At 38.3% G+C, this 13,674-nt stretch overlaps 1 protein-coding gene across 1 annotated transcript in view; it reads left to right on the top strand.

Moving 5' to 3' along the window:
- Window positions 1-13,674, top strand: part of EPHA6 (EPH receptor A6) — an 893,585-nt gene that overhangs the window by 860,027 nt on the left and 19,884 nt on the right. Inside the window, 2 exon segments of the mRNA XM_081062963.1 lie at window positions 7,179-7,372; window positions 9,585-9,656. Coding sequence (XP_080919089.1) covers window positions 7,179-7,372; window positions 9,585-9,656 — 266 coding nt within the window.

Consider the following 13,674-nt stretch of genomic DNA (forward strand, 5'->3'; position numbering starts at 1 on the left):
ATCTTTTGTTCTTTTTGGAACATTGACAAAGAAGACATTTTTAAATCACCTTTTCTTTGTACTCGTAAACTATCTTTCCATAGCTTTTATGTATTTTAGTGGGTCCAGGAAATGTATTAGAGTTGCCTAAGATCTTTCTAAAATCAAAATGATGCACCAGCGAAGAAATATTTGTGTGGTTTTTTTTTGTTTTTTTCCAAGAAAGTACTTGGGGAAATGATCCTGAGTTTTAAGAACATTATCTTCTTAAAGGAAAAAACAGTTTCAGAAAAGTAGATTTGGAATGTGTCTTTATAGTTCCAAAAAGTAGAATTTATTGGAGGGGAACTGGCATAATAAGGAATATCATGGTTCCCAAGGCTTCCTGGTCATCATTTACCAGGATATACTATGGCTCTGTCTGCATTCTTGTCTCCCAATGCTTGGAGCTCTGTGGGAAACAGTCCTTTCAAGGGAGACCAAGTCCAGATCTGGAGGTTACAGAACCTTGAGATCCAGAGATGGTACCAAACGTCCTGCAGCTTAAGCCTTCAGTTTAAATGACTAGAAACACAGCTTTGTGAGGTGAAATGATGTACTATTGCAAGCACTGAATCCAGATCTCATTTCTTTATTAATGAGGAGACAGAGACTTGGCCAACATCAGAGCTTATTAGTGACAGTTTAGGATTTTGATGCAGTTCACGTTATACCTTCACTAATGTTCTTTCCACTGTTTACACACTGAAGCATAGTTTCATGGAAGGTGATAGTTATCTCAGTCTCAAGGAGTGTGGATTTCAACTGTGAGGGGGTAAAGATTTTCCAAACGATAAATCATATCATCAACACCCTTTTAACCTATGAGAGTCCCACACTTCATGCTGTTCCCCATTTTGTCCACAGTCTGCAAGGTGGTAACTGACTAAGGACAAATACTCTCCATTTTTACATCGATTATAAATGCTATTTACTTATAACCACTTCTTTCCTTTCTTTTTTTTTTCTTCCCTATGCAAACACAATCTTTATATTGCATGTCAGGAAAATACATTGCTAGTGTTTTTAATATTACTGTATTATAAATCTAAGTATCTTCTATGTATAAGTAATTATTACCACAAAAAGTAAGTGTATACTGGGACCCTTTGATGCACCTCACCCTTCTACCTGAAATTATAGGTTTTCCACAAAACAGTGATGACAATTTAGAGGGAAGATAAAAATAAAATCATTTCCCATCCCATTACCTACTGTACAGTTCAGTCCTTGCTAAAATTTTGAGACAGCTTCTTTTAAAAGAAAATATGAATAACTAGATTCAATGTGCTTCTCTCTTGGAGATAGTTAGTAGTCATAAAAATGCACGGTCCAAGCAGTCCTTGTTCTATGTATCGTTCAAGGATGTCTCAGCATCTTCCTATTCACTGTCTACTCCTTGTTTGCCTGGTTTAATAAAAGGTGCGCATTGCCTGCTTTGATTCAGAAACTGTCAACACAACTGGAAAACTCATCAGATTAAGCAACAGCAGAACAGTCTGTTACGTGCCCCAATTCAGCCTTATGTTGATTCTAGGCTGCTAAAAATTGCAGTGTCAATGACAAGGCACCAGTATGGTCTATTTAGAATAACCAACCAGGTTTTAGATAATAATTTCTGACAGAATCTAATTCCTTTTACCTCTGCATGGAAATTATCTCTGCAGTCATTTTCATATTTTTACACTTTATTTTCATTTTCTCCTTACATTTTTAAATAAGGGTATAACCTTGTATAACTCTTCTCTGAAAGATGACAGCCTACAACTATCATAAAACAAAACTGTTAAAAAAAAACTCTCTAGTTAATTATCACCCCTTCATATCCTAAAACAACAAACCTCAATTAGTCTTTTAGACAAAGCACCCCATATGCTCCTGATTCCCTATCAGTCCTTAATTAAGGAATCAGAAAAAAAACCCATAAAGCAAAACTTCTCACAAAGGAAATGTTTCTCAATATAAAGGTTAATACTTCAGGTTTTCTCAAGCTGCTCCTAAAATACAACTTTCATAAATCACATATATGACAATTGGACCTCTGTCCTTTGATTTGACACAGACATTGTGCTAGATGCTGGGAACAGATGGAAAAACGAAACACTTGCTGCTTGTGAAGCACTCAGCTTGCCCAGCTGAAGGACCACAAGTGTTTTTGTAGTGGCCAGACTGCAGGGGCAAATGGAACCCAGGCAGAGGCAAGACCTGAGCGCCAGGCATGGTGAGCCACTGCAGGATTTCAGATGTGGGAAGAACGTGATCACAGTTCCATGCAATAGGATTGCATTGGGTACACCTTGGGAGATGATTGAAGGAGGGAAAGGGGGGACAAGAACACTGATTAGGAGGTTTTTACAGTGATCAAAATGAGCGAAGAGAGAATTAAGAATCAAATTTAAATTTAAAATATATGAAGGTGGTAGAATCAGCATGATCAGTGAATTTTGAGTGTCAGGAAAGCCAGGGCCCCTAATGACCCCTGATCTCACTAGGAAGAACAGTGATACCCTTTGCAAAGGGCAGAAAGCCCAAAGGAGAAGCAGGGTTAGTTTTGAACAAAATTAATCTCAGGCACCTGTATGACAGCTTTATGAAGTGGCATGCCCTGTAACTGATTGGTACAGAAATCTGGAGAGAAAGCAGAGCTAGAGCTGCGGCAATGGAAGTCATAAGAAAATACTAGGTGAGAATGAAAACGGAGTGTAAAGGAGGGATCAAGATCTAATTCCGAGGAATGAGTCAGGTATGTGGCTCAAGACTTAAAACAAATCTTCTCTAAAACTACCATGATTCAGAGGCTAGCAACACTTGTCTGTTCTTCAGGGAATTACTAGATACGTGATATTGACCCAGTTTGTTCATAAGTTTGAGCTTCAGTTTTCTTACCTATACAATATGCATAACCATACTCACATACTAAGGTATTTTAAGACCTTAATAAATTAATCTATGTTAAAACACCTTGCCCAGAACCTGGCACCTAATAAGCTCTCAAAGTTATATATGTTTCTTGAATCTGAAATCAGAAAGCTCATAGAAAATTGAACTCAATATCACTCCAACCCTAAAATTGCTTCTCCTCCTGGGTCCTCTATCTTTATCGGTTGACCAATCCAAAAACGTAGAAATTTTTCTTGGTTTCCTCCCTCTACTGCCACATCTAATCTCACCCCAGTCCAGTACTCCTGCCAAATCGGTCCACTTCTCATACACCACAGACTCTGCCTCCATTAAGGCTGTCCTAATCTCTCTCTCTCTCTCCTGGGTCACTGCAAGCCTCTTTCCTGGCCCCCTCTCCCTGACATGCACTCTCCACATTGCAGTCAGAGTGAACTTCCAAAGAGCAAATCTCATGTCATTTACTTGCTAAAACCCTTTTCCCTTTGCAAAGAGTTTTTTGGTAGCAAGCAAAATCATCCATAATCTCAAGAAACATAATTTTTCCTTAACCTTCCAGTTAAGTAAGTAGCACCATTTCTTTCTTTGAAGACTCTATTCTAGCCACACGAATCTAATTTTATTTCTGGTTAGGTCTTCTTTTCCCACCTAGTTGACTCTGCTGCCAGATATAGATGATATAGATATAGATGTAGATGTAGATATAGATATAGATATAGATATAGATATAGATATAGATATAGATATAGATATAGATATAGATATAGATACAGATCATATAATATATACATATCCTTTAAGGTTCAGCTCACCTCCTCTGAGAAGCCTTCCCAAGTATGGATTGGGTTCTCCTCCCACCTGTTCCCATAGCTCCCTGTCCTACATGGTACTTATCTCTCCTAAAGACAAAAATATTTCTTACTCATTATGTTGTTCTTTTATGCATGCAAATCATTTAGAGCTCTTGGGTACAAATCATAGGTACCCAAGAGCTCTTAATAATTATTAGCTGTTATTATTATTGTCACCTTTATTATTGTTGTTATTACTGTTCTCCTATAAGGTGAGACTCTTCATGCTTGACACCTGTCATGAACCAGGGCTCAAGACAAATTTCATAAGGTCACAAGTTAAAAGACTGAGGAAACTTAAAAGACAGAGGTCAGTAAGAAAAACGTTCTGAACCCCAGGTTCTTTCTACTGTCCCCACAGAAGGGCAGACACATTCTGAACACATCATGGTAAAGGTTTCAGGCGACGGACCACACTCCCTTGTCACTTATTCTCTTTACAGGACAATCATGAGAGCAGCTTTGTCAAAAAAAGAATAAACAGTCAGTTTGGCACCGCAGTCTGGATTTGGGTGTCAGCTGTTTACAGGAGTTACAGGGAACATCAGCTCCCCAGGAGCTAAGGACTTTGGGCATATGGGAGATGGTAACCTCTCTGGACAGGAGGAAGAAGCAGCTGATATTACAGGAATGAGTTTAGGTCCAATCACTCTCTCTTAGAGAAGAGCAAGCCCCAACCTCACCTGGCTCATTCCGCAGGCAAACCAGAGCGAGATCATGAGGTCGTTTTGGACACTGATGCTTGATGCACTGGTATTTTAGTGTTTCCTTCAGAAGGGAGTTTAAATGCTGCCGAGCTTGTGCTTTGAATCCATCTTGGGTACCTTGAGCCTCCAAGTTCTCTAAGAACGTGCTCTTCTATCAAGACAAATCCAAAAATTTCTTCTACTAGCTTTTGTTTAAGTCAATACCATGTATTAATGTGCCATGCATTGTACTAAATGATGAGAATGCAAAATCTAGCAAAATAATTCCTGTTTTCAAGTATGTATAGCCTTAAAAGAAAGGCAGATGAAAAAATTACAACACAACGAAATGCATGCAATAATACACATATGCACAAGACTCAGAAGCATTCAAAAATGACTATGTTCAGCCAGAGATTACAGTTTGCAAACTATGAAATAAATTTTTTTTTATTTACCCAGAATATTAAACTTAGGGTCCAAATAAAAACACTGAAGTACAATTAGCAGTTGCTATGACAGAAGATAACATGGTACTCATTCCTAAAATTGTGTGAGTTAATACAAAACTGCAGAGGAAGATGTTATATGATGAAATCTGAAAAGCATTTCTGGGGGGATGGCCAGAAGAAAAGTTTGGAAGCTGAAAGGAACTAAGTTCAAATTCCAGCTCTGCTACCTATGCTGTGTGACTTTACACAAGTTTTCTAACCTCTGCAAGTCTGAACATTCTCGTTTAAGAATGGGGATAATAATAACTTCCATACTGAGTTATTTTAAGCATTAAATGAAGAAAAATATGCAAAGCACCTAACACATGATAGATGTTCAGTAAAGGCAGCTAATTTTTTTTTTCCCTCAGAATATAACCTCACCTGTCATCTATTTTATTCTAAGCACCTATAATTAGGTAACTGTGGTAAATTGACTAGAGAGCTCTCCTAGGGTGGGATTTTAGAGCCTTTCTATAATGGAATTTTATTCCATTTCTCTTAGTACTTTTCAAAACTATCCACAGTAGTTTTGGCGCATTACAAGCATTTTTACACACAACCTGTTTTACTAAAATGTGTTGCAAAATGTCTTAAAACCCAAGCCTAGTTGGTAGCAAAGATAGTCAGAAAACAGATAAGAAAAAAGTCTTGTTCGATAATGGAATGTAAAATGAACAGAAAAATGCTAGTATCCTGACAGGTTAAAGCGTTCTGGTCACAAAGACACTGATGGGATTATGAGAAATTCCCTGTTACTTTAAAAGCTAGAGCTTAGCAGTTAAGAGTTTCCTGAAGACATATTACTGCTCTTTTTTACAAACTGCCTCTAGCATAAATTACGGCTATTTTAGAGTCATGTCAAATAGTGTCAATTTAAAAAGAAATTAAAATGAGATGTGTTTTAAAAAAAATACAGAAAGCATGTAGATGGTGCTACAATAAAGAGAATTCTTCTGTTAGCAAGATAACACTTGCATTTTTATATTTCCGTTGGCAGAGAGCGCGCGCAAACTATGAAATAAATGTCTTCCTATTTACCTAATAAGGAAATGAGGTTGAATTGTGCTTATCTTTAAACATTAGTCTGTTCCTCAGTTTTACCACCTCAAAAATGGGAAAATAAATGCTTCCCATTGTCTTTCTCCCAGAGATGATATAAGAATAAAGGCTCACAGGAAAAATCTTTGAACACTTCATACAAAAATAAGCTACTTAAATTCAGGGTCTGTTTTATCACACTGGTAGGAAATTCCCAGGTGGGTCATATATTAAACAGATAAATAGCTTGCCTTGTCTTACGTGTGACTTCCTAAGTACCAAAACAGACAAACAAATGAAAAAAAAAAAAAATGTGTCATCTTGTTGCTCTTAAATCCAGCTTCTTATAGAGAGTTTTTTCCTCAGCACCACACTGTTTCATAGGTAGCTACTACCACTTGTGCCTATTGAAATTTAAATTTGAATTAAGGTGAGCTAAAACTGAAAATTCAGTTCCTCAGTTGATACCACTTTGGACAGAGAAAATGTTTCCATCACTACAGAAACTTCTGTTGGAGGGCGGTGGCCCCGAGGGTACCCAGGCTGAATGCTCCCTTGCTCTGTGGCCTTAAGTTGGCCATTGATGAGATTTCAAAGATTAAATGACCTTAGAAGTTATGAGAGGACTTCAAAATCACATCAGTGTCAGACTCAGGAAAAGCCAGAAATAAGTGAAGAGGAAATGAATAGGTAATAAAGAAGAAAGACGAAATGATAACTAGAAAAAGAATACACACTCACCTTATTATAAAAGAATAAAAAAAAATGATTCAGGAATTCAGTGCTTCAGCAGAAGTACAATTTTACTTAAAACATTTGTCACACGTTTTTCAATGTGTGACATCAATCTTATGCTGACTTTATGATGTACTAATTGGGTTTTGAGACGTTCCAGCTAAATCGCACAAAAATTATTTCTCAACATTATGATGAAATTTAACCTCCCTTCCATTCGCCATATGTTTAAAATACATATTTTCCTCTTAGGAGGGTCAGAAGATGCTATGGAAATACTTGCAATTCTTGTTCACAAATTTTATATTTATCCCTGTCTGGACCACTTGAATTCACAGGTAGTTTTCATGCTTACCAATATTTTAGCTTCTACTTCCTGTACAAAAAAGGAATTGTAACTTAGCATATGTATTATTTTTCCCCAAAAGTAAGAGAATAACATGTATGCTTCCATTTAGGTCATTCTGTCCATTGAAGAAGGTTACAGACTTCCAGCTCCCATGGGCTGTCCGGCATCTCTACACCAGCTGATGCTCCATTGCTGGCAGAAGGAGAGAAATCACAGACCAAAATTTACTGATATTGTCAGCTTCCTTGACAAACTGATCCGCAATCCCAGTGCCCTTCATACCCTGGTGGAGGACATCCTTGTGTAAGATGCATGATGTTGATTTTTCCCCCTTGATAATCATAATTTCTTTCAGGCTGTAGACAAGACTAACGGAGAGGAGAAATTTTGCCTTGATAACCATCTAGTTGTCGAGCTTTTAGAAAATTGTGTATAAACCATATTTTATTTAGTTGAAAAGGCAATTTATTAACATTTTAGAAATTGACTTTTTTTCACAAGAAAAAATAGGTTCCCCTTTTCTTTCCTCCATACCTAATCTTTCTGAAGTATTCTTTATACTTTTCCTTTGGGGGTCCTTGGTATTTATATGCCCTTTCTGTATTTACTGATCTCACCCCTCCTTTATAAGTAGAATATGTGCGTGTCTGCTGTTTGAATTTTCTTGTCCATTCATTTCTTGTCCCTCCATTTGAAATGGCAAGCAAGACAGGGGCAATTTGTGAATCAGCCAGGAGCAAGGATGTTTCCTGCTGGTATGATCACAAACAGCTTTTGTTACTTTCCATTCCTAAAACCAGAGAAAGACAGATGACAAGAGAAGAAAATAAAGGCACTCACTCACCATATGAATGTCAGTAGAGTTGAGGAGATCTATTCACCTCTCTCTGAAAAACAATTATAAAGGGAAAAGTAGACGTAAAAAAATACTATCATCTATGCCTGAAAATATTACTTTTAAAATTATTAAGTTAAAAACATATTTCTTGATTTAGGCCAAATTGGACTTAAAAAATAACGACAGTGTTTCCAAAGCTCGCTTTCCTGACTCAGGGCATGGACAGCAGAATATACAGTTGTTCAACTTTAGGTCACAGGCTCAAGTCAATGCATGCTTTTAGTGACAATGAGCCCAAGGCTCTCCAAGGACTGCTTTAGACAGTGCTCACAGTGGAGCATGGAAGAGGTCACCTCTAAATCAACAACTGGCAGCTTCCAAAGCAAAGTCAAGCATGAAATAGCCAGAGATTGAACTATTACTCTAGCCCATCTTCCCTAAAGCAGTCTAACACAGGAAGCAGTGGAGTGGGAGTGCGGGCAGGAGAGAAGGCCCTCTGGATTTTATCATAAAAGCAACGGACGGCCATTGAGGGTTTTTCAGCAAGAGAATGGCATGTTCACATTTGCTCTCTGAAAGATCACTCTAGGGATGATTTAGACTAGGAGTGGAAAGCAAGGAACAAGACTAGAAACAGAGACAGTTATATGTTTGCAACAATCTAAACTAGAAAAGAGCAGGGCCTGACTTAATGAAATAGAAATAAACTTGGGGTCAGGAGCTAAGAAAATGGATTTATTATTAGACAAGGAAGATGAATGTGTCTTGGTCATTGGTTGAATATGGAGGGAGGAAAAAAGAAAAGAATCAAGGATGTTTGTCAAGTTTCTTTCTTAGACAAGCTGGTTGATGGTATTACCACTAAGAGAGAGAGGAAAAAGGACAACAAGTTTTGGGAATAGAAATGAGACCATTGCAAGCATGCTGACTAGAAGATGCCTGTGGGGCACCTAAGTGGTGATATCCTATGGGCAGTTATATTAATAGGTTCAAGCTCAGGTGAAAAGATCCAGGCCAGAGATGTAGATTTAAAGATCATCAGCATACAGATTGTAGCTGAAGCTTGACGTGTAGTTGAGCTAACCCAGGGAGATTATAAGGAATGCAAATTAACAGGAAAGGAATGCAACCTTCTGGAACACCAAAATTCAAGAAATGAACTGAAGGAGAATACCCGAAGGAGACTGACAGAGAGGAGCCAGACAGGGAATGAGAAAGCCGGGAAAGCGCAGTATCATAGAAGCCAAAAGGGGAGAGGGTTTCAAAGAGTGCAGTGTCTAAGACGCCACAAACCTTCAGTAAGATAGAAAGTGAAGTGTGTCCATTGAATTTAGCAACCAGGTGCTCAGGTGTTCATGGGCAGTCTTTGCAAGAACATTCTCAATGAAGTTGTGTAAGACAGAGTGCAATGGAGGAGAAGTGAACATGAGGTCAGAGAGAAGAGTAACACAAGTCCAGTATTGTTTTTATCAAGAAACCTGTCTCTGAAGAGAAAGAGAATGGAAAATGTCTCTTGGTTTTTGTCTTTATATATGTTATTGAAGAGACAGGCATGCTTTAACATTGAGGGGAAAGAGCTAGTAGAAAGGACTCATGGCATGAGTCTGCAGTAATGCAAGAGAACAATGGTACCTGTAAACCGAAATAATTTAATCCAGGCTTCTTGTTATGGTATAGGGTTAATGGACTCCACAGCCAATGCCCATCAGCAGAGCTCTCTAACTGTTCTATGGCTGTACAAGCAGACAGGTAAGAGTCTTCTTTTTGAAGAAAAGCACATAAAATCATTTCTTCCCTGCTTTTTCAAGATTATGAATGTCCATTGTATTTTGAAAATACTGATGAAGAATCTAAGATGAGAAAATGCCAAAATGTCAAAACGATCAGGAGGTAAAGTCAAGATAAGGGCTCATGTCTGAGAGCCAGAGGTTTATGGTTGAACAGAGTGTGCAATAATCAGTGGACGGGCCAGTGAATGGCAGGTTCTGTGTTGACACCGCCACACGTGGGCCAGGAGTTGGGTACATATATAGAGTTGGCAGTTTGATCCAATCCTCCAATCCAATCTGTGGGTGACCAAATGGAAACTTTTGTGATTGATTTGCTGTCCTTGTTTCTGACAAAGACACGTGCTATTGTTTTTGCCCTTAATATACTTTTGTTTGAGAAACAAAAGGAACCACAGTTCTAAGGGTATCATGCCTGAACCTTTTGTCAGCATTCTTATTTTCACAGTCACCTGAATGGGTTCCCAATGTCCACACCCTTTCTCCCAATACCACCCACTCACCCTGTCTCTGATTCCAGGGAATTGAGACTGTTTAGGGAGAAGAGACATAGCAGATTAAAGGATAGCACTGTTAGCTAAAGAATGCCTGGTTTGTTTTATGCTTATAAAATTGGAACACTGCCCCTCCACCCCCAAGTCCCAAAGCCCATTCATTAGTTTATCCCAGAGTGATACTGGATTAAGGAAGCATGACAGTGTAAAATTTCAGTCTTTGCTCCCATGTACATAGCTCTCAAACAGGTAAAGGAGTCTAAGTGTATAACCCACAGTTACTCATTAAACTCTCCTGCACTCTCCTTTTCTCTATTCTCCCCAAACTCCCAGGGTTCTCCTGGGTTCTCTCACACTTTTATACTGACATAGCTTTCTCATCCACTAGGTCCCTGTGATTTTTTTTTTCTACTCTGATGGCTTATTTCTCAGGAATTCACCTGAGAAGCTTTTATTCTTTCTCTTGAGAGAGTAGTAAGAGGGAAAGAAATTAAGGCCCCAATGGGGTATGAGGAAGGCTACGAAACCCACAGCTTTATAAATTCATACTAGCATATTAGAGAGTTCATAACCTTATATCTGTAATCTTTCCTTTCAAAACATGGAACACCCAATAGAAATAATGTTGGTCAGAGAAGTCTTTCATTATTTGGAGCAGCCACTCCAAATAATGCTGATATTCTTGTGCCCGACAGACTCCCATGGAGCATTCAGAGCTCTGTACATTTCCCAACCTTCTTGCTTTCACTCCTACTCAAGAAGGTATGTGGATAAATAAGTGAACATGCCGATATTTTAATTACAACCTTAAATCCAATTGATTGTAAAAAAATAATTTTGCAAAAGTACTTTAATAATATGGGTAGCCCTTAGTAAATGTGAATTTCAAACTACCTCCACTTTCATTTATTCGTCAGTGATGCCTTATAACCTCCTCGCAAAGAATTATTTGTAGCTGTCACGTGATGCACAGCCCCTAGGAGATACAGCCCAGCCTGAGGCCATGTATGGAGAATGACGTCAGGAGCAGTGCCTGGCCATGGCTTTTGAAACACCTCTTGTTCCCTCTCCCCTGACCCTCATAATCAATTTGGTGGCTACTCTCAGCCCCAAGTCACGCATAGTCCCAATGGAGCCCAGGGTTATATCTGGCATCAGGTAGTTTAATAACACAAAGTGGACTTGGGACTATATGGTGTCCATTTATTTATCCCTTCTTCCCCAGCCCCACCCACACTGTCCTACACATTCATTCTCCAACCTCTTCCACTCCCATCCCTGACTCCTCCACACACTGCAGCCTACTGAGTGAGCCCAGTTGAAGACAGCTGACCCATGTCCTTTTGACCAGTGCTGCAATGTAAGGGGAAAATAACACTTTCCCCCAATCTCTACTCCAGGTCCCCAGAATGTCACTGTCAAAGAATTTAACAGTTGATGGGCTCCTTGACAACATCAGCTGAAAGGTGGCATCCAGAGAACGGGCATTGGTTGGCCAGATAGACCCCTGCCTCAAAGTCTGTGATAGGCGCCTGCTCAAAAATGATGTTCTGCTCAGGCCACGGCACTCAGGAGTGTTCCTACTCCCCACTTGGCCATAGTTCAGGATCTTATCATAGTTTAGCTCTTAGGAACTAGAACTACCAATTTCCATAGTATATATAAATCTATTGCTGAACTTTTAAGTACTTAGCTTCCAGCAATATGTGAATCGTGACAGTAGGATGAAGCTCAAACCAGTATCTTAATTCAGAACTTGTGCTCTAGAGAACTGTAGGCTAACATTATGCGACTACATGGTATTCTCTCTCTCCATCCAGTTAATAAAGCACCCATAATTCTGTCTTCTGAGGGCAACAATTTGACAATAATTTTTCCATTCATTTTAAAATGTTGTCTAGGCGCTATTGTAATCAGCACTTGCTAAATTGTTTATCTCCATATACCAAGTCGTGGACAACTTCTTTTGTTTGACTTCTGTAACTAACACTTTGAATGTTTTTCATGACAGAGACATAACTGGCTGGACAAAACCAGCATTGAATTGAGGGATTAGCACAGCTTCATGGAAGTATGACAGAACGTTAAATAATCAATTAGGAAGTGTGAAACTTCTACCCATTAGAAAATCTAAATTCAATTTACATGAACTGTTCGCACAAGATAATAATACTAATGTTAATACCAATACTAATGCTGATACAAATTCTAATATACTTATCAACAATAACTTTTACTGGCATTTGTTGAGAGCCTACTATGTGCCAGTCATTGTGCTAGGCACTTTTATCTGTTAAGTCTTTTAATCCTCACTATTATCTCCATCCCTCAGATAAGCAAATGGAGACTCAAAGAGGCTCTTTCCCAAAGGTACACAGCAAGTAATTAGTAGAGCAAGAATTTGAACAATGTCCACTGACTGCAAAGCCCTTGTTCTTTCCACTGCACAGTTCACAGTCACACAAAATGACAAGATTTTTCCCAATATAGCACTGTTTCAAAAATGTGATTAGAGAAGAAGAGGTACATTTTTACATTTCCAGATAGATTTTCTCTGGGCTAATCAGACTTCATAGATGGAGTATAATAAAATCTCAAAAAGAATTTGTAGTGGGGCACAAACTACTATCTAATGTTCTGTTAAGCAAACACAAGGATGTAGAGTACTTGCCATTATCCATGGGAATATATAGCAAATGCGTAGTTCGTATATTCCCCCAATATCTTCCTACAATGCTCAGCCACTTGAAGAACATTAGTACTTGAAAAAAAGAAAGGAGTAACTACAACAAAATAGAGAAATGAGGAAAATATGACAACATAGTTCCAAAATTACATCCTCAGGCATTTTTGTAGATTGAATTTTTCCAGTGTTGGCAAATATATGCTTTGCTTCTTTTCCTTGCTATGGCAGACATAACTAATCAGCACTTTCCCACTGAGCCCAAATGCTGCCTCGGTATTCTTCTCAAGACCACATTTTGACAACCACTGCTAATGAATTCTAGTTGGCATGCGATATGAAATCTATTTCAGTTCCTGTCTTATTTCCTCACAAAAATAGGCTTTCCCTGAGGTTCAGTAATCTATTACTCTGGCTATAGGGACCATGCAATGGGCACTAAGCATTATGGGAGGTTTTTAAACAATATTATTCCTACTCTGCATCTCTCCCTCCTAATGTTCAAGCACACCTATAATTTTAAGTTTTGCTTTAAATTTTATACCTTCATACTTTCCATCAATTATCAACCTTACTCTGAGAATTAAATAATCATATCAATGGGGGGAAAAACTGAAAACTTTCTCAACATAAAAGGCTGACAAAAAATAATTCATACTTCCAATTTAATACTGTGGAGAGTCAGATTGTTTGAGACAAAAAGATATTTCCCACACGCATAAAGACTCACAAGATATATGGCATAGTTCTCTGGATTTTATGACATTTTTGAGTAAAATTACACTTCAAAAATGTTAAAAGAG

This window comes from Rhinolophus hipposideros, assembly GCF_964194185.1.
Source record: "Rhinolophus hipposideros genome assembly, chromosome: 2".
In the NCBI taxonomy this organism is placed as follows: Eukaryota; Metazoa; Chordata; class Mammalia; order Chiroptera; family Rhinolophidae; genus Rhinolophus; species Rhinolophus hipposideros.